The 27,074-nt window shown below is 38.0% G+C and overlaps 1 protein-coding gene and 1 pseudogene across 2 annotated transcripts in view; both read left to right on the forward strand.

Annotated features, from left to right (window-relative positions):
* The window catches only part of Spata5 (spermatogenesis associated 5), a 126,091-nt gene that overhangs the window by 61,109 nt on the left and 37,908 nt on the right, over positions 1-27,074 (forward strand). For both annotated transcript variants that reach the window (XM_042693006.1, XM_042693007.1), the window contains 2 exons: positions 2,212-2,338; positions 21,287-21,451. In XM_042693006.1, the coding sequence (XP_042548940.1) occupies positions 2,212-2,338; positions 21,287-21,451 (292 nt within the window). The remainder of the gene's footprint in view (positions 1-2,211; positions 2,339-21,286; positions 21,452-27,074) is intronic.
* Positions 10,789-17,498, forward strand: LOC122119057 (annotated as a pseudogene).

Consider the following 27,074-nt stretch of genomic DNA (forward strand, 5'->3'; position numbering starts at 1 on the left):
CACTTGAGCCACAGCTTTTCTGTTTATGTGGTACTGAGGAATTGAGCTCAGGGCTTTATGCATGCTAGGCAAGCACTCCACCACTAAGCTACATTCCCAGCCCTGGATTTTCTTTTTATTAATGTGAAGTACCTTTCCTTGACTCCATTTACAGATTTTAATTGAAAGTCTGTTTTATTAGAGGTCCATTTGCTCAAATCTTTTTCCATCCTTTCATCTTAAGTCTTTGTCTTTCTCTGTGAGATGTGTTTCTTCAATATAAAAATTGGTTGAGCCAGGCACTGGTGGCTCAGGATTGTAATCTTACCTTTTTTCTTTTTTCTCCTGTTGTATCAAAATTCAGGGAGAAATGAAGTATATTTAGATCAAAGAAATGCCTTAAAGATAAATAAAAACAATAACTCATGGTAAATAGAAGAGTATAATAATAAAAGGTGACACATCTTTACCTCCTGTTCCATTCACGTCTTAACAACACTGATCCTCTTACTTTCTGTGTAGACTCTTTGTTGTCATCATGTCTTAGTGTTCCTATACAAAATTTCTATAGCCAGAAGTCTTCAGGGTATAGTTCTTTTTGTGTTGCCTTTTTCTCATGTAGTAGGGTGCATTTAACGTTTTTCCCATGTGTCTTTATGCTTGAAAGTTAATTTCCTTTCAGTGTTTTCCGTTTAGTATTCCATTATCTGAATGAACCTGTTTACTCATTCACCTTTCAAATGGCATTTGGCTCCTTCCAAGCTTTAGCAATTATGAATAAAGGTTCTAGAAATATTTGCATATGAATTTTTGTGCAAACAAATGTTTCGTCCTTTCTGTTCAATACTAAGTAATATAGTAGTTGGCTTGCTCCCCTCCCCTCACTAGGAACACCAAGCTGGGCTGAATTTGAATCCAGCCTAGAGCTGGCCACACCTGAAGCCCCACCTGCAGCCCTGTTTGTACTGATTACTGTCTTGCTTTTTTTTTTTTTTTTTTTTTTTTAAAGGTCATGGGGCTTGAACTCTGGGCTTGGGCACTGTCCCTGAACTCTTCAGCTCAAGACTAGTGCTCTACCACTTGAGCCACAGTGCCTCTTCCGGTTTTCTGGTGGTTCATTGGAGATGAGAGTCTCATGAACTTTCCTGCCTGGGCCGGCTTTGAACCACAACCCTCAGATCTCAGCCTTCTGAGTATCTAGGATTGCAGGCGTGAGCCACCGGTGCCCAGCAAACATTTTAGTGGTGGTGGTCATTGGGCTTGAACTTTGGGCCTGGGTGCTGTCCCTGAGCTCTTCAGCTCAAGAAAAGTGCTCTACCACTTGAGCCAAAGTACTACTCTGTCTTGCTTTTTAATACCTGGGTATATGCCTAGATGACCGTGAGCACTAGTCCATACTATTAAGCCCAGCTTCTTCTGTGGAAATGGAAGCTCGGGAAATGGTGTTTCTTTTATCCAGAGTAGGCCTGGAACTCCAGCCTTCCTAATCTCAGCTTCCTACAGGTTGGATGACATAGTGCCACCATGTCCCAGTACTATGAGGATCTTTTGTTTTGAAAAAAAAAAAGCCTGCCAAACTATCTTTCAAAGTTATTGTTTATTCATACCTGCTGAAAATGGACATTTTCTTGTTAGTTTACTTGGCATGCAGAATGTACATTTTGCTTTAAACAACCATGTTTTGGTGAATAAACCATTTGAAATACTTGATATGTCTTGCTTCTCAGTGCTGATAGTCATTTATCATTTTGATATTGGAGAGCAAAAGCATGTTTGATGGGGAAAGTTAATCATTTGACTATTATTTTTGTTTGGTCATGTAGTAATTTAATGATTTGTCACACATGTACTTTATTTTTTGAATTGTACATTATTCTTACAGACTAACAATTCTTTTAAAAATAGTAGGTGCTACCAGGTGCTGGTAGCTCATGCTTATAATCCTAGCTACTCACAAGGCTGAGATTAAAGGATTACAATTTAAAGCCAACATGGGCAGGAAAAGTTTAGACTCTTGTCTTTAGTTAACCACCAAAAACCAGAAGTAGAGCTGTAGTTCTAGTGGTAGAGCACCAGCCTTGAAGGGAAAAAGCTAAAGGACTGCAAGCACCAGGCCCTGAGGTCAAGCCTCAGTACCAGCATAAAATAAAACACATAAAGTAAAATAACTATAGTAGATGAAGTATTGGAGGATGAGTAAACAGATGTTTAAAACAGTATTTTTAACCTCAGTTCTTCAGGTTCTGGGAATGTGGCTGACCGTGTTTTGGCACAACTCTTAACAGAAATGGATGGAATTGAACAGTTAAAAGATGTAACCATTTTGGCAGCTACTAATCGCCCAGATAGGATTGATAAGGTAAGAAAGAAGATGCACATGTAAGTTCGGTTTAGTAACTAGGTTGTTTAATCTTACCAGGGTGTTTTTGCTGTTAATGCTTGTATGTATCAAATCACTTTCTATTTCACTATTAGTTTTCTAATCATTAGACAGTGTTGGAAAATTAAAATGGGCCACTGTGTACAAGTTATATCTTGTTTTTAGTTTTTAGTATAGGCAGCAAGGGACAACAGAAACGTAGACTAATACTATGTAAGTTCCACTTATATTTTAGTTGTTTTATAAGACATTAATTCCTGTGTTTAAAAACTCCTCATTGTATCCAAAATGTTGAAGTATCACCATTGTTGCATACTGTAGACACTTCCTGACTAATGATCTTTGCTTCAAGAAGCTTTAGAGAATGGAAAAACATACATATTATATATGTGTTGGTTTGTAAGTACATGAATATGTACATTTGTGTCTATATACAAATATACATGTTTTGATTACTTTTTAAATATTAGAAATCCAACTATATTTAGCCCCAGGTACTCTTTTCTGAACTGTATACTTTGGTGACAACTCAGTTGACACACTATATCAAAACTCTCATTTCCTTTTAAAGTTCTTTAAAGTTTAAGCAAAACTATATGGCAAAATCAAGTCCATTTTCTTTCTGTATTGCATTACTTTGAAAAAAAATTTTTTTGGGGGGGGTTCGGTCGTGGGCTTGAACTCTGGGCCTGGGCGCTGTCCCTCAGCTCTTCAGCTCAAGGCTAGCGCTCTACCACTTGAGCCACAGTGCCACTTCCGGCTTTTTTCCTTTTTGCTTATGTGGTGCTGGGGAATCGAACCCAGGGTCTCATGCATGCAAGGCAAGCGGTCTACCACTGAGCCACCTTCCCAGCCCCATACTTTGAAAATGTTATAGAGTATTATTTGTATATTATTTAGTTGTGCTATGAAAAAATTCTCAGTAGTTAGAATATGATGTTCAAAATGTACAGTAAATGTATTGGTTTAAAAAACAGTCTTAGCAGTTAAAACTTCTGTGGTAGTTTATCTTATCAATGTGATTAGATTTAGAAATGCCTAGGAGATTGGTAAACTCACTTGGTTGTGTCTGTGAGGGCTTTTCCTGGGACAGATGGATCTCCAGGGATTTCAGTTAAAAGTTAAGAAATATTTTGCAACACATGAAAATTATATTAATATACAATAAATAGGTCATAAAAAAGGTCTGTTTTGAAGTTTGGAAACTGCCATACTGATTTTACAGAGTCAGTTATAATAATTTACATCCCCACCAATAGAATAGAAAAAGACTGTCCTGCCTATATTTGTTTTTATTTGTTTTCCTGGTGAATGCTGGAATCTTAGTGTAGTTTTGATTTGCATTTCCTTTATGGCTAAGGATGTTGAGCATTTCTTCATTTATCAGCCATTTTCTGTTCAATTCATTTGCTCATTCATTAGTTGGATTATTTGTTCTTTGTTCTTTTATATATTTTTGTTGTGAAAATACTGTACAGAGGGGTTGCAATTACATGGGCAAGATAAGGAGTACATTTCTTAGTTCTTTTATATTTTTGAGCTCTTTGCATATTCTGAATATTAACTCTTTGTTGAATTGCTGATGAGATTTTCATCCATACTATTTATTTGTGGGTCATGGGGCTTGAACTCTGGGCCTGGGCGCTGTCCCTGTGCCCTTCAGCTCAAGGCAAGTGCTCTACCACTTGAGCCACAGTGCCACTTCTGGCTTTTTTCTTTTTGCTTATGTGGTGCTGAGAAATGAAACCAGGGCCTCAGGCATGCAAGGCAAGCACTCTACCACTGAGCCACCTTCCCAGTCCCTGTATTAAATTCTTTGAAGTACATTCTTGGAATGTACTTGAAACAACATTTCTCGGAAGTTCAATCTTTTAGAATGTAGTTCATTAGACTTTTTCCAACTGAATGATTCTCAGATCTATAAATTATGAATTTTTATATGATAATGTAAATACTCTCATCCTCTGAATGTCAAAGCTCCATTGATTTTTACCTTTTTGTCATAGTATAATGCCATTTTTAGTATTTGTCATTGGGATTTTCAGGCTATGTTAACATAAAATTAGAAATATATTTAGTTTTCTATTAGAGAAAAAAATCACAATAAAATATATGCATTTGACACACAAACTTTAAAAGAATGTTTTTAGAGTTAGGGATTATTTAGGGCAGTCCTTTCTAGAGTTATTTTAAGTCTTTCTTTGCCTTGGGCAATTAGTTCTTTTCATAAAACCAGCAGCTGTTTATCTCCCTGTTCTACATGTAAGCGTGGTTTTATTCTAATATTTGTAACAGTTTTTCCCTCTCCTAGTAACTTTATCCTGACCCTCTTCTTCCACTCCTTTCCATCCCTCCTCATTCTAGCACTCCACTAATGAGCTTTTTTTTATTATTATTTTTGAGAACATTTATATGTCTGTACACAGTCCCACTAACCAGTCTTTTCCAGGTTTGACATATTGGATTATTTAACTTGGCTTTATATTTTCAGCATTTTCTAATTTTTTTCTGATATTTTATTCATTTTTCCTTTTTAATATGAAATTGTAAACATCATAAATGAATGCTGTGATAGCTTAAATTTAGTCTAATGTATACAAAGCTTACTGAATGCTATACTTCTGCTATGCAGTCCAAGATGTCAGTTTCACTTTGTGAACTGCTATGGAACTTAAACTCATTAACAACAAAATAAAAACCAAAGTTAAAAGCCAGAATGTTTATTCGGATCTGCTAAGTAATAGCTTCTTGCCTTTAGTTTGTGTAGTTAGAATCAGAAGTTGAACTACTCTGAAATTAGTTCCTCAATTTCTCCTGCTTTCCAAATGAATCCCAGATATTTTTTTTCCTTAATTGCAGATGATTTCCCAGTAATTCTCATGGTAGTTGCCATAAGAGTTTTAGGAATAGAAGAATCAACTCTGTTTAAGTTCATATATTAGATTCTTTCTAACTATTAGATCTTTCTAACTATGGGATACTGTTTCTGTCTTTCACTGTATGTGTTATGCATTAATAGAAGAGACACTCGATATAATAAATATCAATAATACTTAATGGCTAGCCATTACTGGATCATACCTGTAATCCTTGCTACTCAGAAGAGGCTGAAATCTGAAGGAATTTGTTCAAGGTCAGCCCAGGCAGAAAAGGCTAGGAAATTCCATCTCTTAATTAAAGAGCTGAAAGCATGGCTGGAGGCATGGCTGAAGGCATGGCTGAAGTAGAGCACCAGCCATGAACAAGGAAGCCAAGTGAGTGTGAGACCCTGTGTGTATGTTTTTGTACCACCTAAATAAAAGGAATGATTTATATAGCTTTCTGTTTCAAAAATATTTTAATGTATTTAGTCAGGATCCTCAATGTAGGTCAGCATCATTGAACATTTAATTGGCATTGAGATAATTGGAATATTCTAAAGAGTTACCGAAGTAGAAGAAAAACAAGAATAATTCTGGTTATTTATGGAGGAAGGACAATTGAAAGTAAAATTCTCATGATTCATCTAAAAATACAGTTTCTTTCTCTGATAAAAACCAGCAAAAGAACATGTACACTTAAATTTATCTGAACTACTCTTACTGTTCAGATAGGGAGTTTGATAGACTCTTGTTTGAACCTTGTATTTGAAACCTGTAATTTTGTTTTAGCTTCAAAGTGACACTAAAATCTATATTTTCCTCTAACTTTAAAATTACACTACATTGTGTAATTTAATTTCCTCTAACTTTCTAGCTGCAGTTTGATGAATCTATGATATTAGAGGTGGTGGTGGTGTTGTTTTTGCCAGTCATAGGGCTTGAACTCAGAGACTGGGCACTTTTTGCTGAACTGCTTTTGCTCAAGGCTAGCATTCTGCCACTTGAGCCACCAGCACCACTTTTGGCCTTTTCTTTTTCTGTGGTACTGAGGAATCGAACCCAGGGCTTCATGTATGCTAGGCAAGCACTCTACCACTAAGCCACATTCCCAGGAGGTGTATAATATTTTACTGTGTTGATGCAATAGTATGAAGAGCTGTGTAATATGCTTTATCATACTATTTGTACGATTCTAGGCACAACTCTTCCCAACCCTTAGTAAAAATTTTTGCAAAGTACCCAGCATTTGAGAAGGGGGTTCTGCATAAAAATGGAAGCAGCAAATTGGAAATAATGACTCTGGAGGAAATAAGTTCAACATGTGTCACAAAACAGACTGAAGTGATGGGGATCAGAATAACATATGCAGTAAGTAGTAGAAAAGCCTGAAATTGACAGTGAGATAAATAGTGGAAGAATTAAGCTGTAGGGCTCTTTTTCATTCTTCTTCAACTGCCAACAAACTTTAGGTTTTGAAATTATTTAGCCCCTTAGGAGTCTGTGTCTGACCAAAATGTAGTAGATAATCTGATATATCATTCATGTTGTACAATTTTGTTGTAATGACAGAGGAGATAATAATAGAGAATGCAAACTACCCAAAAGGATTCTGTTTACCCAAGAGGTTTTTGCTTGCTGTGTTTTGGGGTTTGTTGTCATTCTTTCTTGTAAAGTTCCTTTTGTCAAAGAGGTCATAAAGCAAGCAAGTATCATCCAGGTGTGCAAAAGTAACTTTTTAACCATGTGATTTTCAGAAAAGGTCCATAAATCAACCTTAAGGTTATTGTTGGGTAACAAGAGACCTGGATTGACAGTTGCAGTGCCTTGACTTTTTCATTTAAAATTTATTACTCCTTTAAAGAAAACCTTGTTTAACCACATACTTTTCTCTCCATAGCTGTCTTAGCCTGGCATAATTTGGTTCTATTTAATATATTTTTAACTATTAAAATACTGCACCAAATGTAAAAGTGATTTTAGTTAAAGCAGAAGTGTCTAACCTAGGATTATTTCATTTTGAGTCACATAAATTTTAAAAAAATACCCTTTCTTTGTATTACAAATGTTATTTGAATCCCATTATTTGGGACCTAATATTCATTCCCATGTAGGCAGGAACCAAATCCAAAGCCATCTATTAAGTATTGTAATTCATTACTACTAGAAGGGGTAATTTAGTGATTTTTATTTTAAAGTTCAGAGTATTAACAATAATGAAGTACCATTTTTATTTTTACTGTATATATGACATGTATTATATGTGGTATGTGTTTGAAAGGAGCATATTAAAAAGTATTGGGAATATATGATAAAACTCAGTTCTTACTGCATAAACAGTTGAATTTGAAAATATAAACCTTTAATACATTATAATCAGAAAATGTAAACAATCTAAACTTCATTTGCAAAATTCTTGTGATTTATGCAATAGAATAGATTTAGAAAGATGTATATTTCATTTCCTACTTTGCTTCTCTTTATTTTGCAATAAATTATTGCAGTTACTCTTTCTTGACACAAGGTGGTGATGCTCACCTCAGATGATTTGTAGGTATTGTAGATACAGGTTTTATTGTGATTTCAAGTGTTTTTCTCCTTTTTCATCCAAAGGAAAAATTACTTAGGGAAATAAATAGAACTTGATTTGCTTTCTAAAATAATAGCTGAACTTTGTGTTTGGCCTTCCTATTGTATACTTTAGTAAATAATGACTTAGGTGTAAAGTGTAGATTAATGTCAGTTGTGGATGGGGGAGCTAGTAGCATTTGGAAAAGGAAAAATTGATAGTGAACTAGCAGTTATTAGATGTACCCCAATGCCAACACTGCACTGTCATTACATATGATACCTAGCCAAGTGTAAGTATTTAAACTAGACAAGTGTAAGTATTATGCAGTATTCCTTAATGCTGCATAATTATATATATTATAATTATATATTAACATATTCCTTAATACATTATTCCTTAATATATTCCTTAATTTAATGAATTGTGGAAGATTAGTGGTGTTGTGTATAGATGTACTTACTATCAAAAATTTATGATGGATTATCTGTAAACCAATGTAATTTAAGTGAAGTCATTTTGATTTTTAAAAATAGGTTTAAATATTCATGTCATATTAAATATATATATTTAAATACATATTATACAATATGTTTAGGAGAGTACCCAGCAGTTCTTCTCCTGGGTATTTACCCAAAAAAACGGGGTCATTTGTCCACGAAAAAACCTGTACACTCTTATAACAGCACTATTCATAATCACCTAAACAAGGTAAATTATCTACCATGTGATAAATGGATAAACTGATATTTCCATACAGTTATATACTACCCAGCTAATAAATGCAGAAGATATCTGAATGTCAGAATTGCTAGGCTAAGTGAAAGAAGCCTGACACAAAGGAGACAGGATGTACTTACTGATTGAAGTTTTGAGAAACCAGGACTGAAGTCAGGGTTGGAGCCTGAGAGAATTCATCCACAGTAGCATAATGATCATTTAGGCATAATGGAAATAGTCTATATCTTGTGATTGTTCCAGGACTATATATATTTTTCAGATCCTAAATCTTTTTTCTAACTATACAAAGAAAAGTACATTTACAGTGTATAAAGTATATTTAAATAAATTTGACCAGTAAAACTTATACTTGCCTGGTACTGGTGGCTCACTCCTGTAATCCTAGTGACTCTGGAGGCTGAGATCTGACAATCACAGCCAGCCTTGACAGCAAAGTCCTCAAGACTCTTATCTCCAATTAACAACCAGAAAACAAGAAGTGGAGCTGTGGCTCAAAGTACTAGAGTGCTAGCCTTGAGGGAAATCGCTCAGGAATAGTGCTCAGGCCCCGAGTTTAGGCCCCATGACTGACTAAAAAAAAAAAAAAAACAACACTTAAAAAAAAGTACTATGGATTGAAAACAAAAGGAAGCTGGGTGCCAGTGGCTCACACCCATAATTCTAACTACACAAGCTGAGATCTGAGGATTGTGATGTGATTCAACGCCAGCCGGGGCAGGAAAGTCTGTGAGACTCATCTCCAACCAACTACCAAAAAGTGGAGCTCAGAGTGGTGGAGCTCAGGACAGGCCCAGACAGTGAGTTCAAGCTTCAGTGCTAGCAAAAAAGAAAAAAAACACCCATTTTCCACTCTTTACTTACTACCACATTTAGAAGCATCAGATTTTTTCACAGTGCTGTTAGCTATAATTTTACTGAGTTGGATTTTACTGAGCTAAATTACATGTCTTTGTAATTTCTTTTATATATTTTTAGAAAATTATGTTTTTATTTTCTTACTGTACTTGTAGTTTTTTCTTGGGAGTTGTGTATAGTACAAAATGCTTTGGCTTACTCAGAAATATTTATTAAATTGAAAAGTGCACCTCAAGATTACTTAACTTGCTCTGATAGTCCCCCAGGAAGTGATGTGGATGAGTGTGTATATAATCACCATTAAATAAAACAATTTCTCATCAAAGTTCTTTCAGTTATATTCTTAACTATATTTTGGTGCTAGTTGACTGCCCTGCCTAAATAGTTGTGACATTTGGAAGGAGAGCAGAGTTCTGTAGCCAAGTTTCCATGAGTTGATATTTCACGTTCACATTGGTAGCCTAAACCTGTGTTTCTACAGACAGAGAGAAAAGCCAAACCTTCTCATGTGCAGCAAGAATTTTCTTCGTGGAAAACAAGAAGAAATGTAAACATTACCAAATGTACATATTGAATATTAAAGGGAGACCTACAGAGAATTTATATTATATGCAGTTCCTTACAGTTTCTTTCTTTTGGTGTTCCATTTTAGGCAAAAAGTATGATATAAAACTGAGTGCATGATGAGAGTCAGAACAGTTCAGAAATAGTGCTCTAAGACAGGAAGGACTGCTACCACTTCTGAGCACATGCAGTGTGCCAGGCACTGCACACTGTACCTATTATCTATAATTCTAACAACTCCTAAATTTTATTTCTATTTTGAAAATTATAAAATGGGGGTTCTGCAGTTAAACGGCTTGCCAAGTTTGAAGAAGTAATAGTATAGGCAGCACTCTTAAGGAGGAAGGGTTTCTTACTGCTAAATAACTTACTGGTCATATGTTTGCCAAATTTACCTTCACTACCATGATATCACACAAGTTATAATTTGTTTCCATATATTATTTAGAAAAGCTTACATTTTATAGACTTTACACTGTACTTTTAAATTTTTAAATTTCTATAGTGTATGTATGCTTCTGAATAATCACAGAAGTATACAGAAGAAATGATTTGCTAATTCCAGGAAATGAAAAATGTTTATTTCTCATTCCAAAAGAAAGCTTCCAAGCTGGGCACAGTGGCTCAAGCTCATAAGTCTAGCTAATGGAGAAGCAGAGATCTGCAGTTTGAAGTTCAAGGCCAGTTCAGGCCAAAAAAGTTCATGAGACTACATCTCAGGCTGAGTGAAGTGGCATATGCCTGCCATCCCAAACTACAGAGGAAGCAAAATGTCTGGATGGCACAAGGTCTGTTATCATAGTATCCTGTGACGCAAAAATAGGATCACAATGTAGTCCAGCATGCGCATAAAGAACAACTGTCTTGAAAATCAATACACGAAGGGGCTGGATGAGTGGTTCAGGTGGCAGAGCACCTGTTTAGCAAGTGTAAGACCCAGAGTTCAAAATCCCAGTACTGCCAGAAAAAAAATGATTAAAGCTTTCAATGTGAATCTGATTGTTCTTTCATTTTAGTCTTCTCTTTATAGGCCTTATTTAGCCATATAAAAACACAAATAATCATTAAATAATCATTATTTATTTATTTTTGGCAGTTCTGAGGTTTGAATTTAGAGCCTTGCACTTGATACCAGTGAGTCATACCTCCAGCTGTTTTTCATTTATTTTCCACCTGTGTGCATACTCACTTGGCCTACTGTGGGCTTCCCAATCAGTGCTGGGATCACTGGTGTGTACCACAGTGTCCACTCCATATCCTTTCTGATATGAACTGTGATCCTGCTGTTCTCAACCTTCCATGAAGTTCAGAATGACAGGCATGTGCTGATGCTCCCAGCTATGAATAGAGGAGTCTTGCAAACTTTTCTGCCTATCCTGACTTCAAAATAATCCTCTTCTTACCTTCCAAAGTAGCTCAGATTGCATGCATGAGCCACTGGTGTCGAGCTTTTTTTTTTTTTTTTTTGGTTTAAGACAAGTGAATGTTAAATAAAAGTATTGTGCATAAGTAGATTATCCAGAGACTATTTGTAATATATGAATTAACTGATAAAGGCACTGAGATTATATATGGTATTAAGATTCACTTCATTTTTATGTTTTCAAGTATATAGTTAGGAAGAGTTGTATTGTTTGCCTCAATTAAGTTTTCTTCTTTTGAAACTATTAATGTGTGTTTTTTATTGTGATTTAAGTATACATAACCCATGAACACTTGTGTTCTGATTTTGCATAGAATTGGACATTCTGTGGTAGCATAGACGCTTAAAATTTTGGATTCCCTCTGGATTTTGTGTTTAACAGGATAGTAAGAACTCATTTGACTTTTATTTAGTGAAAACCTGAGAAACTGCAGAGCAATGAAGGAATTAGCATTTGTGGGAAAAAAGGATTATATATTAAGTCTGGTGCTTCCTTCCTTCCTTTTATTTTTGTGCCAATATTGGGGTTCAAAGTCAGGGCTTCTCACCCTTGCTTGACTTTTTCATTCAAGACTGTTACTCTACCACTTGAGACATACTTCCTCCCCTTTTTTTTTCTATTTTATCTTTCTGCTTTTGTTGCTATTCTGAGTCACTTCTTTGCCTCTTAACTGGTTTCTCAGCCATCATTCTCTCCCTTCTACATTCTATATTCACTCTTCATAGTACTCTTTCTAAAAGAATGTCGGCCAAGTCAGGATGATATGCTAAATGACCACAAGAACTTGTTACCTCAAGCCAATGTTTCCACCACCTCCCTCATTTGCTCATCCTAACAACTGGGTCTTTTCAACTAAGACATAATAATCTAATTAATAAATAGGCTAATGAGCTAAAGAGAGTCTTCTCAGAAGAAGTAGCAAAAATGGCCATAGACATGTGAAGAAATGCTCAGCATCCCTGGTCATGGCCATTATGAAGAAAACAATAACATGCTGGTGGGAATGTAGCTAAAAGGGAGCCCTGTAACACAGCTGATTGGAATATAAACTTGTTCAACCACACTGGAAAGCAGCATGGAGGTTCCTCCAAAAATTAAACATAGGCACTGGGAAGTTGGCTCAATGGTAGAGTGCTTGCCTTGCATGCATGAGGCTCTGGGTTCGATTCCTCAGCACCACATAAGCAGAAAAAAGCCAGAAGTGGCGCTGTGGCTCAAGTGGTAGAGCGCTAGCCTTGGGCTGAAGAGCTGAGGGACAGTGCCCAGACCCAGAGTTAAGTCCCCACAACTAACAACAACAAAAAAAATTAAACATAGAACTACCCTATGATCCAGCAGTTCCAAAAGATTACAAACCAGGATACAATAAAACCACCAGCACAGCCATATTTATTGTAGCACTCTTTACAATAGCCAAGATAGGCAATCAGCCTAGATGTCCCTTAGTGGACACATAGATGAAGGAAATACATACATATGTATGTATGTAGATAGATAGATAGATAGATAGATAGATAGATAGATAGATAAGTATATCTATTTATACACACACAGTGGAATTATATCCATCCATTAGAAAGAATAATATTGTGTCATTTGTAAAGAAATGGAAAAAGTTATGCTAAGTGAAGTCAGGCCCAGAGAGACAGATCCATGTTTTCCCTTATATGTGGAAGTTACATTTAGCTTACAAACTTGTAAGTACTTTCAGTGGTGCGCAAGTATATACAAATGTATTAACTGAAATAAGGTAAATTCAAGGGAGAAATCTGATAGTGTAATTCCTTAGAAAGCCAAAATCAAAGTTCAGCAAAATACCACGAAGGTGGGTACCTGAAAGGGTGGGATGAGGTCAGGGGGAAATGGATGTACAAATAAAGGGGAGTCAAGAATCGATTGTATATCCTACAAAATTAAGATGAAGGAATGTGTGGGGAGGGGAGGGATGGGTGAGAATGTTGGAAAGGAGTGACATTCATAAACTGCTTTGTTAAATAGCACCTCCTTTGTACAACTTACAGATAATAAAAATAAAGAATAAAACAAAAGATTGAAGGTTTTACCCCAAGGGGATGTATGTGATAAGACCATTTTCCTTACTTGCTCTTAGTTTTAACCTTTTCCATAAAAGGGTTTACTTATTTATTTTTGGTACCTGTCCTAGGATTTGAACTCAAGGCCTGCCTTGGTGTTTTCCCTGAGCCTTTTTTAGATCAAGGACTTAACTTCCCAGCCTGGCTTTGAACCTTGAGCCTCAAATCTCAGCCTCCTGAGTAGCTATGATTATAGGCATGAGCAATCAGGGCTCAGCTTAACTTTTTGTTTTTACAAGGTTTTTGTTTTTTGTTTTTTACTTTTTACTAATTTGGTTCTACCAGTATCTTTTCTGTAGTTTCTGTACTGTTTAGTTTACTTAATGATTTTTTCCTTTGTATGTGTCTGGTGCTTAGAGACATCACATAATTTTTGATAAATCTCAGTAACAGATGTCTAACCAATGTTTGCCCATTGGGTCAAAGACTTAACTCTTTAAATGTTCATACTATGGTTACTATTTAATGTTGATAGTGTGGTCATAAAAATTTTGCAACACCAGAGGGCAGTCAAACCAAAGTTCATTCTGCTGGCTTGAGAAAAATTAAAGTTTCATTTCTGTAATATTATACTTAAGAAACTGTCTGTATTTTATAATCCATTTGCAAGTGAACATCAAAATCTTCAATTGGTAGGGTTATGGAACTGTATTAAAATATAGCTGTGGTAAGATTTGTTTTCTTGTTAAGTGAAAAAAAAATATTGCCTGTTAGAATATAAGGTGTATTATTTGTTTTGTGGGGTTCTTTTTGGATGGATAGTCACTTTACCCAGACATTTGTTTTTTTGTGTCTCAGAAGCTTTCTTTCTATTAACTTATTGATTGGGTGTTTATTTCTTATAGGGTGTCTTGTGAAATTGGCAAACAGTAGTTATTACTAGAGATTTATAGCATAACCCTAACTAAAATATAGTTTGGCAAATTCTTACCATATTTCTCCCAGAGCCTTTCCTTGATCTGATATAAACCACTAGGGTATGTTTGTCAATATTCTCATTTTTACCTTAACCTGCAGGCTTAGTGCTTACTGAGGGAGAAACAGTTTATACTAAATAGTGTCAAACATGTACTGATAGTCTTACTGTATTTCCTGTTTTGTGTTTGCAATAAGAACATTTTGAAAAACTGCCTTTGTATAAATACTTCAGTGACATTCCAGACAAGTATAATCTTGTCTGCTTGCAGGCAGGAAGAAGTGATGTCCTGGAATGCCGTTGAAAAGGAAATCTCTTTGTGTTCCACAAATGATACCTCTAAACCTTTTAAGAATATAATTTTAAAATGACAGCTCTGTATTTGCTTTTCCTTCCATTTCTTGACTTTGTATGCATTCAGTTCAGAAGTACATTTAGTCTGAAAGGAAAAAAAATCCATTTTGTCTGAAATGGAAGCATCTTCCTGGCAGTTTGTTTGGAAATTATTGGTAGAAATGACACACAATAAACATAAAAAGAGATTTAGCATGTTGTTATTACTTTTTGTTCCCTGAAACTTTTATTGATAGCTTGAGTCAGATTTCTGATCATTCTGTGAAGGCTTAAAAGATGGCACTATGTGTACTCCCTTTTCAGACTTTTAACTGAAGAAATAACTTGGAAATATTGTTTTGAAAATTCAGATTATATTTTGTAAAAATTAGATTTGAAAGTTTTATTTTATTAGTCAATTGTGCAACTTTACTATTGAATATTCTAATTGTATTGTCTTATGCTTAATTTTAATAATTTACTTAAAATTATACATCACCTTTACAATAAAATTTTAGAAAAGAAAAAATTATCTTCCAGGGGGTGGGGGGATCCTCTGGGAGATCTGCCTTCCACTGACCACAGTGACCTTTTGCAGTTCTCAGAATGCTTTATAAATTATACCTTTCCTTCTTTGAACATAAGGTCCTTCTGCCTTTTCAAATTGGTAAATTCTGCTTCCTTGTCACTTGAGGTCCAGCTCATTTTGATCATGGACCTGTGTGTCTGCATGCGCATGTAAAAATTGGTCATGGGGCTTGAACTCAGGATCTTTTGCTCTTGATTGGCTTTTTCTCTCTAGGCTGGTGTTCTACCACTTGAGCCATGCATTGACTTCTGGCCTTTTGCTGTTTTGTTGGAGATGAGTCCTCCTAGATATGTCTGTTTGGTCAGGCTTTCAATCTTAATCCTCAGATCTCAGCTTCCTGAATAGCTAGAATTATAGGTGTGAACCACCAGTGCCAGGCTGTAGATTTTTTTTTTAAGTAAAGTTTTTTGTTTCTAGTCAGTCTTACGTCAATAACACTAATCTTGAATCAGAAATTACTATTTTGCATTTTCTGAAACATTTGTAATAATGTAATTTTAATTATAGACAGTTACCTACTCCAATAATAATTTGTTTAAAAATATGTAAATAAAATTTCCAAGTTCTTGCTCTTGTGGAAATAAGAAACCAAGTTTCTTTCCCTCTTAGATGATATTATCTGTGGCTTCAACAATACCATCTCGAAAGGATAATTGTGTGACAGAGATGCATATCATTTCTAATCACTCAATTATACTCTTAAATTGAAGATCTCCGACTATTTTTTATGTGAAAAGGTTTACCAAAGTATATAAGTTAACCAATTACAAAGATACCGAGATTATTTTTTTTCAAACACAGTTTTAAGTGTTCAGACTTTCCAAGAGGGTGTACTCCCTGCACTCACACACCCTACATCATTTTCAGTGGGTGGGAGCCAAGAGGACCTGATTTGTGCAAGAGTGTGTTTTTAATTTTAATACTTTTGTATTGTAAAAATGCTGTACAGAGGGGTTACAGTTACATGAGTAAGGTAATGAGTACATTTCCTATCAAGCATTGTTGCCTCCTTTGTTTTTCCCCTACCATCCTTTCCTCCCACCTCCCCAACTACACTCACCTCAACCCGCCACCCCCGCCTAAATTGTAAAGTTCATTTTCCACATAGCGTCTTGTACATCTCATTGTTGCAATGGGTCAAACTGTATCCCTATTTAAACATTTTGTTTTTTTCCCTTCCCGTCCCCAAGTTAGAGAAGTGTATATAGAAGATGCAGGGCACCCACATCAAATACAGTGAAAACAGGGTAAACAAAATGCCTGGAGGACGAGGGCCTGCACTGCCTGGACCGTGGCTCCCGGAAGCGTCTCCAGCCTCACCTCCTCCACCGACACGGCCACGTCCTCAGAGGCCTTCGGGTCTACACAACCAGGCCTCGACCACAACAGACTCCCCTTGGCTCGCCGCAACCCGTCCCTGCTGCGCATGGTGCTGGAGGCGCTGCAGGCGGGGGAGCGGCGGCGGGGCCCGTCGGTGGTGGCCGTCAAGGTCTGTATCCTGCCCAAGTACCCCACGGTGGACGCCACCCACTTCAAGTACCTGCTGAAGCAGGCCCTGGACACGGGCATGCGCCGTGGGCTCCTCACCAGGCCTGCCAACTCCAAGGCCAAGGGAGCCACGGGCAGCTTTAAACTGGTCCCCAAGAGCAAGAAGAAGAGCTGGCCCAGGAAGACCCCGGCCCCGACAGCCCCCCAGAAAGCCCAGGAGCCGCAGCGGGGCCCCGACAATGCGGGCCTCCGTCAAGGCAGTGGAGAAGCGGGGAGCAACCAGGACGGCTCCTCCTAAGCCAGGGGTCGTGGCCAAGGAGAAGGCCCCCAAGAAAGTGAGATGGCGGTCAGTGGAGCAAAGCTGGGGGAGGCCACCAAGGCCCCCCCGAAATCGGACAAGGCTGTTCGGGCCCCTCCCAGTGCCAACGGGCTCAGTGGAGAGATGAAGGTCGCAGGCGGTGGGCGCGGTCAAGGAGCTGCTGAGGCCCACAGGAAGATCAAGGCCGAGGGGGGACTGGCCAGCAAGGTCCAGAACGGCACCGCTTCTCCCACCAATAGGAAGATGACGGCCTGGGCACCTACTGGGGCGGGGCCTCCCGCGGGGAGCAAGCCCAAGGCCCAGTCCCCGCACAGGGCCAGGAAGCCCGGGCTATCCACCAAAGCCGCCGCCTCCAAGGCATCCAGCAAGAAGGCGGAGGCCAGGAACTAGGGCTAGGCTGGCAAGAGATGGTGTTTCGTGTGATCTTTTATTCCCCAGCAAGCCATGGGTCTATTTAATTGTAACTTATTTATCAATAAAGAGTACTTTTTATTTTTAAAAAATTCTAAGTTTGACTTGAGCAATTGATAGAATGTATGACCCCATATGTGTTGGATTTTACTATTTATGAAGCAAAAAATGCAGCCCTATTGCTCTATTGTAAAGGTTTGGATGAATAACATTCATGTGAAGTACTGAAATCTTTTGAGTTATGTACAGGTCAGAAGAAGAAAACCATTGCTTTTGTAATGACTTGTTCTTAGTAATGCTTCTGCAGTGTATCCTAGGGGTGTTTCACTAATGTGAAAAGCCATCTAGAGAGCAAGGAAATGGAGCTTAGTAATGGAGATTTTTTTTTTTTCTTTTCCCCCTTTTTTTTTGGTCAGTAGTGGGGCCTGAACTCTGGGCCTGGACACTGTCCCTCAGCTCTTCAGCTCAAGGCTAGCACTCTACCACTTGAGCCACAGCATCACTTCTGGCTTTTTCTGCTTCTGTGGTGCTGAGGAATCGAACCCAGGCCCTCATGCATGCAAGGCAAGCACTCTACCACTGAGCCGCCTTCCCAGGCCAGTAGCAGAAATTTATGAACATGAATGAGGCCCTATTTTTCATCTCCAGCCCATAAATTTAAAGTTCAGTTAAATAAATTAAAAATAAAAAATAAAATAAGATAAATTGCCTACATTGTGTAGCTCAGTGGTAGATTCAGATCCTGAGTCCCAGATAGATAGATAGATAGATAGATAGATAGATAGATAGATAGATAGATAGATAGATAGATAGAATAGATACTTGTCATCTGAGACGCCGAAGATTCCAGGTGAAATCCTTTGAATTGTTTACTGAATCGTGTGAGAATTTTTTTATGTGTAATGATAACATGTCTTTCTGATTGCCTTTATCTTCACACATGAAGATATTGAGGTATAGAAACTTGCCCAAGATCTGGAGTGCATTCTCAAAGAGAGAGAAAGAACAAGAAGAAAAGGCAATTCAGACTGATTTTTTTAATTATTCTAATGAAGAAGCTACAGTACAACCTTAGAGCTAGAAGGGTTCAAAGAATTCAGAAGCCTTGGCTTGAGTTGTCATATCAGGACTTTAACATCACAGAGCATTCCATCATTCAAAATACAGCCATCTACCCTAATATACCAGAGAAGTATTTTTAAAGACATTTGAGATAGGGAGTGAACTTATTCAGGATTCTTCAGGAAGGAAGGCTGTGTCCTACTATTTTTTAAGTATAACTTTCACTGACAAGATCAAGCCAGAGAAAGCCTCTCTGGCTCCTGGCCCAGCCAGGCAAGGTTAGAATTACTGAAGAGTGCTTACCATGCACTGCCCCAGGACAGCACCATGGAGAGACAAGCACAAGTGTGTGCCGGGTGCTGCAGTCACTAGCCTTTGCTGTTCTTTCAACTGTTACAAAGGAAATTTCAAAATAGCCTTGAATTTGAGTCTTTCTGAAAGGTGAAAGGATGACTTCAAGTTAAAAAAATAATAATGAAGTTATTCACAGCTGCCTCCTCAGCAGCTAACATGGGGCCTGGCTCTTAGATGCTTAGGGGTTTTTTTGTTGGTTGGCTGTTTTTTTTTGAAAGAAGACTCAGTGTAGCCTTGTCTTTTTACCTTTGTCATATTTCAGAAGAGTAGTTTTTGTTTCTCCATTGATGAGTATCATTTGGTATTAGAATAAATAAAAAAAGATTCATTGAACATTCAGAAACCCAGATTTTTGGAAGTAAAACACAAATAAGCATTTTAGAGGTGAGGAAGGAACTTACTGAAATCCAGGGATCATTGTGAAATTTTGAAATTTTTTGCTCCAATAAGTTGGAAAATCTGTTGTTATACTTCTAGTAATAAAGCCTATGGTAGCTATTTATAGAATAAATTCCATATTATTTTGTTTTCTTTTACCTAGAAGTAAGTTTATTTTTCCCTCACTATTGAAGGTTATTTCCAGTGGGAAAAGAATTCTTGGGTGACATTTTTCTACTCTTAAACCCCTTAAAAATGATTTTCTAATGGCTCTGTTCTATATTGTTTTGACTTAAGAGTCATTGGTCACTCAGATCCTTGTTCTCTGTAGGGAGTCTGGCTGTTTTCAATTTTTTGGCAGTACTTGGGTTTGAACTCAGGATCTCACATTTTCTAGGCAGGTGCTCAACCATTTTGAGTAATACCAGCCAGCCCTTTTATACTGTATTTATTTTACAAATTTGATCTTGTTTACCCTGGTTTTGCCTGGGTGTGACCTTGGATCTTGATCCTCCCAATTGCTGCCTTCTGGGTAGGTGGGATTATCAGAATGAGCCACTCCACCTGCTTGAGATTTCCTGTACTTGGGTTTCAGCACTTTGACCATGAATCTAAGCATGGTTTTTATCCACCTGAAAATTCACTGAGATTTTTTTTTTTTTTTGTCTGTCGTGGGGCCTGAACTCTGGGCCTGGGCGCTGTCCCTCAGCTCTTCAGCTCAAGGCTAGCACTCTACCACTTGAGCCACAGCACCACTTCTGGCTTTTTTCTTTTTGTTTATGTGGTGCTGAGGAATTGAACCCAGGGCCTCAGGCATGCAAGGCAAGCGCTCTACCACTGAGCCACCTTCCCAGCCCTTCACTGAGATTCTTAATTGTGTATATTTGTTTACCAATTCAGAAGGCTTTGGGGCCCTCGTTTGTACTCCATTTTCTTTTCCTTCATTTTAATTATACAAATCATAGTCCTTTCAATGTTATTCCACCAGAATGATCTTTTGGATTTTGTTATTTTTTGTATGTTTTGTTTTATTTTCCAGTCCTGGGGCTTGAACTCAGGGCCTGGGCACTGTCCCTAAGCTTCTTTTGCTCAAGGCTAGTGCTCTACCACTTGAGCCACAGTGCCACTTCTGGCATCCTCAGATCTCAGCCTCCTGAATAGCTAGGATTACAGTCATGAGCCACCAGTGCCTGGCTACACATATCTGTCTTACTTAGGCTTTTTTCCTAGTTCTGATTTTCCCAAATAAGTAAGCTGAAATATTAGCTGCAATAAATCATTAGGAAAGTTCAGCTGACTAAATTCAGCTCTGGACATACTTCTTTGCTAATAGCTCACCTCATATTTTAAAGGTTACTACAGAAAGTAACAAAAAAATATTTTTTGATAAATGTGAATTGTGTGTACATTTCCCTAAAACAGATAGTCACTTTCTACTCACCTTACATTGCTGAGTAACAGAAATTCATCATGGAATGTTCATTTCTATTTGCAGGAATATTCTAGACAGTGTTTTTGTCCTTGAACTAGATTCTAGACTCCAGCAGTTTGGGTGTTTTTTTTTGTTTTGTTTTGTTTTTGCTTGTCCTGGGGCATGAACTGTGGGCCTGGGTGCTGTCCCTTAGTTTCTTTCTTTGTTTTTTTTTTGTTCCCTTACTTTCTTTTTGTCAAGGCTAGCTCTCTACCACTTGAGTTACAGTGCTACTTCCCGCGTTTTTTAAATAGATGATTTGAGATAAAAATCTATGGAGTTTCTGCCTGGGCTGGCTTCCAACTGTATCCATAGATCTCAGCCTTCTGAGTAGCTAGGATGATGAGGTGAGCCACTGGTACCTGTTTCATCTAGAAATTACTTGATTTATTAACTGTACACAATAGTGGGTTAGGTTCTATCTATGATACTGAATGTCCCCCTCCTTGATGCCTTTGATATGGAATGTCAGTTCTCAGCTTTGTTACTCTTATCTGTCTAGGCTTTGATGCGGCCTGGAAGAATTGACACAATCATCTATGTGCCTCTACCAGATGGAGCAACAAGAAAGGAAATATTCACCTTGCAGTTTCGCTCAATGCCTATCAGTAATGAAGTGGACCTGGATGAACTTGTCCTCCAAACGGATAAATACTCAGGAGCAGAGGTAAGAGCACCGCCCTCACAGTACTAAAAACATGCTTAGCATCCCCAAGGCTTGGGGCCCAGTCCTTAGTAGCAGAAAAGCAAAACATAACCAAAAGCTAGCCCTACCAGGATAGTTCATAAGACTCTTATGTCTAAATAACCACCAAAAAAGCCAGAAGTGGAACTGTATCTCAAGTGGCAGAGCACTAGCCTTGAGCCAAAAGCTCAGGGACAGCACCCAGGCCCAAGGACCAGCATCAAAACAAACAACAACAACAACAACAAAGCTAGTAAAAGATCCATCTTCCTTAACTGTAAAGATGTATTCACAGCAAGAACTGCAAGGCTTCTGGGAATATACCATGCTTTATCTTATGGCAGATACACATTTTTTTTTTCTCTATCTAGCAAATCTTTACTTCAAGTTTTTTTTTTTTTTTGCCTACAAAGTAAAATTCCATTAAATGTACAGCTTTTTGGAATGCATTTTTTTTTTTTTGTCGGTTGTGGGGCTTGAACTCTGGGCTTGGGTGCTGTCCCTGCGCTCTTCAGTTCTACCACTTGAGCCACAGTACCACTTCCGGTTTTCTAGTGGTTAATTGGAGATAAGAGTCTCACGGACTTTTCTGACCAGGCTTGCTTTGAATCGTGATCCTCAGATCTCAGTCTCCTCAGTAGCTAGGATTACAGGCGTGAGCCACTAGCGCCCGGCTCGGAATGTATTTCTTTGGCCGGACTTCCTACCTGCCTTCTCTCCCTCCTTCCCTTCCCCCTTTTCTCAGTGCTAGCACTCTAGCCACAGTGCCACTTCTGACTTTTTCTAAGTAGCTTATTGGAGATAAGAACTTCATGGAATTTCCTTCCCAGGATGGCTTTGAACCATTATCCCCAGATCTTAACCTCTTTCTCCACCACCATTTTTAATTTCTTTGTTTTGTTTAAATAGTTAATGCAAGCATTAGAAGAACTGCTGTTTCTTTTTTTCTTTTTTTAATTTTGAAAATTGAAGCCATGGCATCGTGGCTCACTTCTGTAATCCTAGCTACTCAGTAGGCTGAACCTGCTGATCATAGTTTGAAGCCATCCTAGGCTGGAAAGTCTATGAGACTCTTATCTCCAATTAAGCACCCAAAAAAGCCAGAAGTAGAGCTATGGCTCAAATGCTGTGGTAGAGTGCTAGCCTTTAGCAGAAAAAGCTCAGGCGTAGCACACAGACCCTGAGTTCAACCCCAAAAAAAGCCACACACACACACACACACACACACACATACACACACACAGAAAAAAAGAAGTTGAAAATTGATAAATAGTTAAGTTGATAAAACTTAGCTTTAGGTAAACTGTAAGATCTGTTTTTCCTCTTTTTTTCCATCAGAATGAAAATGCTACTACAGTAAAAGCCAGGATTCATTTTCATATTTCTTAATAGTAAAATAAATCCCAAAGTCCAGTTACCTTGTACAACTCACTACTTTATAAACTTTATAAGCGTATATAAACACACTACTTTATAAACTCTAATTTGTTTCCGTCCTAGACTTCAGGCTGTGTCCTTTAGTCAGAATATAAAAGCACTTAATAAACAGGGAGAAAAAGGAAAATACAATTTCAATTACACTTGAGAAAAATAGATTTCCAAATGTTTTGTCATAGGAGGACCTCCCCAATTAATTTTCAGTTAATTGCCTTCACAGGAAGTAGTATATTCTTCAAAAATAGATACAAATAATGTAAGAATAAGAATTTGGCCAGGTTTGCTGAGATGAGCACATTCCTGGCACTCAAATGGTTTTTTAGAAGCAAAATGTTGAAGTGTAATGAACATTTGTTTTTATTTTTAATTAAAAAGTTGCAAAAGATGATTAAGGTGGCAGTGATGTTACTTTTAATGACTGGGATTACAGGAAAGATACTTAGGAAAATATTTTCATTTCATCTAGTGATTCATTTGTTCAGTGAACATTGTTCTATAAAAGAGCCCACAAACACTCAGCATACTTGATACCCGAAGTCTCCATTTGCCTTCCCCAAGGAGGATATCCAAAGAAGAGAAGCAGTCTTGAAGCCCCAGATGTGTGGGAAAGGAAGTTCCTTGGCAGCCCAAAGGGGAAGAAGCCAAACGGGTCAGGCAGCATCTTTCAGCCTTTCTCTGCCTCCTGCCACTCATTCCCCTGTGGCCACCACCATCATTGTCTTTGGCTTCCAGTCATAAATGGAAAACCCCATTGCCAGTTAAAAAGTAGATGGGAATTCGACTCAAGAGGAAATAAGTCTTTTTTTGGTTATGGCTATTGTTTTCTTTTGCTTTGATTTTTATTTTTAAGCTATTTCTAGCAGATTCCACTTTATTCATTTGTCTTTTATCAACTTACGCTAGTTACTTTTAGAAAACTTTTCTCTGACAGGAAGCATAACCATGACAAATGTGCATACATGAAAGCCATAACTGGGCTCATTCCTCTGTCTGCCCTATGCTTGGGAAGGGAGGTGATGATTAAAATACATAATTTCCTCTGCATAGGAATGTACTGACAGTTGAGTTTTTATTTGCATTTGGGTATTGTCTTCCTTTTAGTGATTATCTCATTAAGTGGAATTGGTAACGCACATGGTCCTCAGTTTAGGATGGTTTGACTTACAGTCTTTAACTTTCTGTCTGGTCAAGTTACAGATATTTAGTAGAAAACATAGTTTGGATTTTGATCTTTTCCCAGCCTGCAAGTAGCAACAAACTTCAGGTGGTCTCCCTTGAGGGGTTGAGCACTTGTGGAGCCACACACACCAATGGGAAACAACTGATATTCTCTGGTGTGCTGTGTTCTAAGCTTCTATCCTCAGTAGGCAAGAAATGTTAAGTACATCTCCAACTTCAGATATTCTCAATTTGGGATGAGTTTACCCAGTAGTAACCCCATCAGAACTCAGGGGCATCTGTATCTCCCCAGGAGCCTGGGAATTCACTATATGTAAATAGATGGTTGATCAAAGTGTTTATATCAAAACTTGAACATTCACCTTCCAACCAAGACAATCAAATGGATGAAGTGATTTGGTGTTATAGTTGAATAGCCTTTTTGTTTTTGTTTTTTTGGCCAGTCCTGGGACTTGAACCCCTCAGGGCCTGAGCACTGTCCCTAAGCTGCTTAACTTTTTTTTTTCTTTTTTTTTGCCAGTCCTAGTGCTTGAACTTAGGGCCTGGACACTGTCCCTGAGCTTCTTTTAACTCAAGGCTAACACTCTACCACTTGAGCCATAGATAGCACCACTTTCAGTTTTTTCTGTTTATGCGGTACTGAAGAATTGAACCCAGGGCTTCATGAATGCTAGGCAAAGTACTCTATCACTGAGCCACATTCCAAGCCATCCCTGAGCTTTTTTTGTTCAAGGCTAGCACTCTACCACTTGAGCAACAGCGCCACTCTGGCCTTTTCTGTGTATGTAGTACTGAGGAATCAAACCCAGGACTTCATGCATGCTAGGCAAGCACTCTACCACTAAGCCACCTTCCCAGCCATTGAGTAGACTTTTAATAGCATCTTGGCTCCTTTTTTATTTTTCTTCCAAGATAGCCTACAAGTTATTTAACTTTTTTGAAACCTATTTTCTTTATTTCTAAAACCTTTTATGTGATAGAAATTGCTTTGAGGTTTAAAGGGGATAATAAATTTAAAAGCACCAAGAAACAAATTCTGACACATAAATAGCATTTCACATAGGTGATTGCCTTTTACCCTTTCTGCTTAGCAGTTCAATATTTATTATGTCCACCACTAAAATGTGTATTTTGTGTTCTAAGCCTTTTTGGGGTCTAATATTAAATAGCTACGGTCTTCATGCCAGTTTGATGTTTTTTAAAAAATCACCTTTTGGTGTGCCTCATTAATTCAAGAAGTGTTCTGTTCATCATGCTTGAGCTGTTATAGCTAATAAAAGGAAAGCCTTAAATTACTTTTCTGTCTTGCTAATTAACGTTCCTTTTGACATCTTTTTTCTCTCCCACACAGTGAAAACAGGAAGAGCAATTATAGCCACTTAGAATGTCTGTGCTCTTCCTGCTTCTGAAGTCTCTTCTGACAGTATTCCCCAACTAAGAAATCAGAGCTATTGAGTTAGAGTATGGGGTGGATCCACTATTCTGACCAGGTTACCTAGCGATACATCTTACTTGCTTACCAGTAGGACAGTATGCTCTGGTGTTGTCTCAAGCGCCCCATTCACTGCCTTTAGAGAGATTGGCAGCCCTGTATCTGTCTTCTGCAGTGTGAAGCAGGGCACTATGGCCCTGCACAGCCAGCCGCCTGCAGACTGCCTGGAGCACTCTGTGCCCACCTGAGGAGAAACTGTCCTGTGAAAACATGCCTCTAAAGCCAATTAGCCTTCTATTTCTGTTGGAGATCATCTTTCTTTTTTGAGCCTTTATCCTAAAATTCTGCTTCTAACCCTGGAATTTCAAAATACTCTTTTCTTATACAACCTACTGAAATTACTACTTAATGTCATCCAACCACCTTGACCACCACACCCAGAAGCAACTGTTCCTTTTGAGCCCCTTTATACATGCTTCCAAGGTAGTTGTTTAGCTCCTAAGGTAGTGTTCTTTTCAACTACTTTAATAGGAGTCAGCCTCATCTCCTGAGAGATTCCCTAGGGCACTAGGATTTTGTACTTCTTGGAACCCAGCAGCATAGTTGATGTCTCTCAGACTTATATCCATGTGGGATAAGTAACAGTCTTTGTTGTAATAAGTAATGTTTCATGTCATTTTACTAGCCAAAATACTGGCTTTAATAATACTTTCAGCTAAGTGTCACTGGCTCAGACCTGTAATAATGTCTACTCAGAAGGCTGAGATCTAGGATCATAGTTTGAAGCCATCCCAGGCAGAAAAAGTCCATCTCCAAGAATACTCAGCAAAAAGCTGGGCTGGAGGCATGGCTCTAGTGGTAGAGTGAAAGCAAGCTAAGTTAGCACAAGGCCCTGAATTTTTTCCTTCCTCCTAAAAGACTTGATTATGAGCAGTCGATGCTTCGGAGTCAATAGAAGAATCTCTGAAATAATTTTGTACAGGTCAAATTTCCCTTTAATGTATCTAAACCTTTATTAAAGATATCTTTTTATAGATAGGGACAGCAAACTAAACAGTTCTGGTTTTAATGTTTGTATGTGTATATGTATTTCTTTTAACAGTAATAGTGTTTACCTACCTCTTTGTATTTCCAAAAGGTATATAAGCTGTGAAGCTAGGAACTTTGGGTTACTTACTTACCCCCTTATCCATCTCTTTCATTTCCCCATATCTAAAACTCGCAGTTTATAGAGAGGATGTATGGGCAGCTAAGTTCTGTAATAATGTGTTTAAGTGGTACGATCTAGTGATCAGAAAGCAAGCAAGCTGATACTACAAGATGGTATTTAGGGGATAGATGATATCCAGAGGAAATACGTGAACTGAGTTCTAATAGATATTGAGGAGTTCCCCAAAGCGTTTTTCTGGTGGATAGGAAAGAAGAAATAGAGGAAAGAGAGTGGTGTGGTCTGGAATGTAGGTTAAGTATGACCAGAAGAAAGAATCAGGGAAGTGGAGCTATGGCTCAAGTGGTAGAGCACTCGCCTTGAGCTGAAGAGCTGAGGGACAGCCCTCA

Source organism: Dipodomys spectabilis, unplaced genomic scaffold (assembly GCF_019054845.1).
Source record: "Dipodomys spectabilis isolate Male_0828 unplaced genomic scaffold, ASM1905484v1 ptg000162l, whole genome shotgun sequence".
NCBI classification, from domain to species: domain Eukaryota; kingdom Metazoa; phylum Chordata; class Mammalia; order Rodentia; family Heteromyidae; genus Dipodomys; species Dipodomys spectabilis.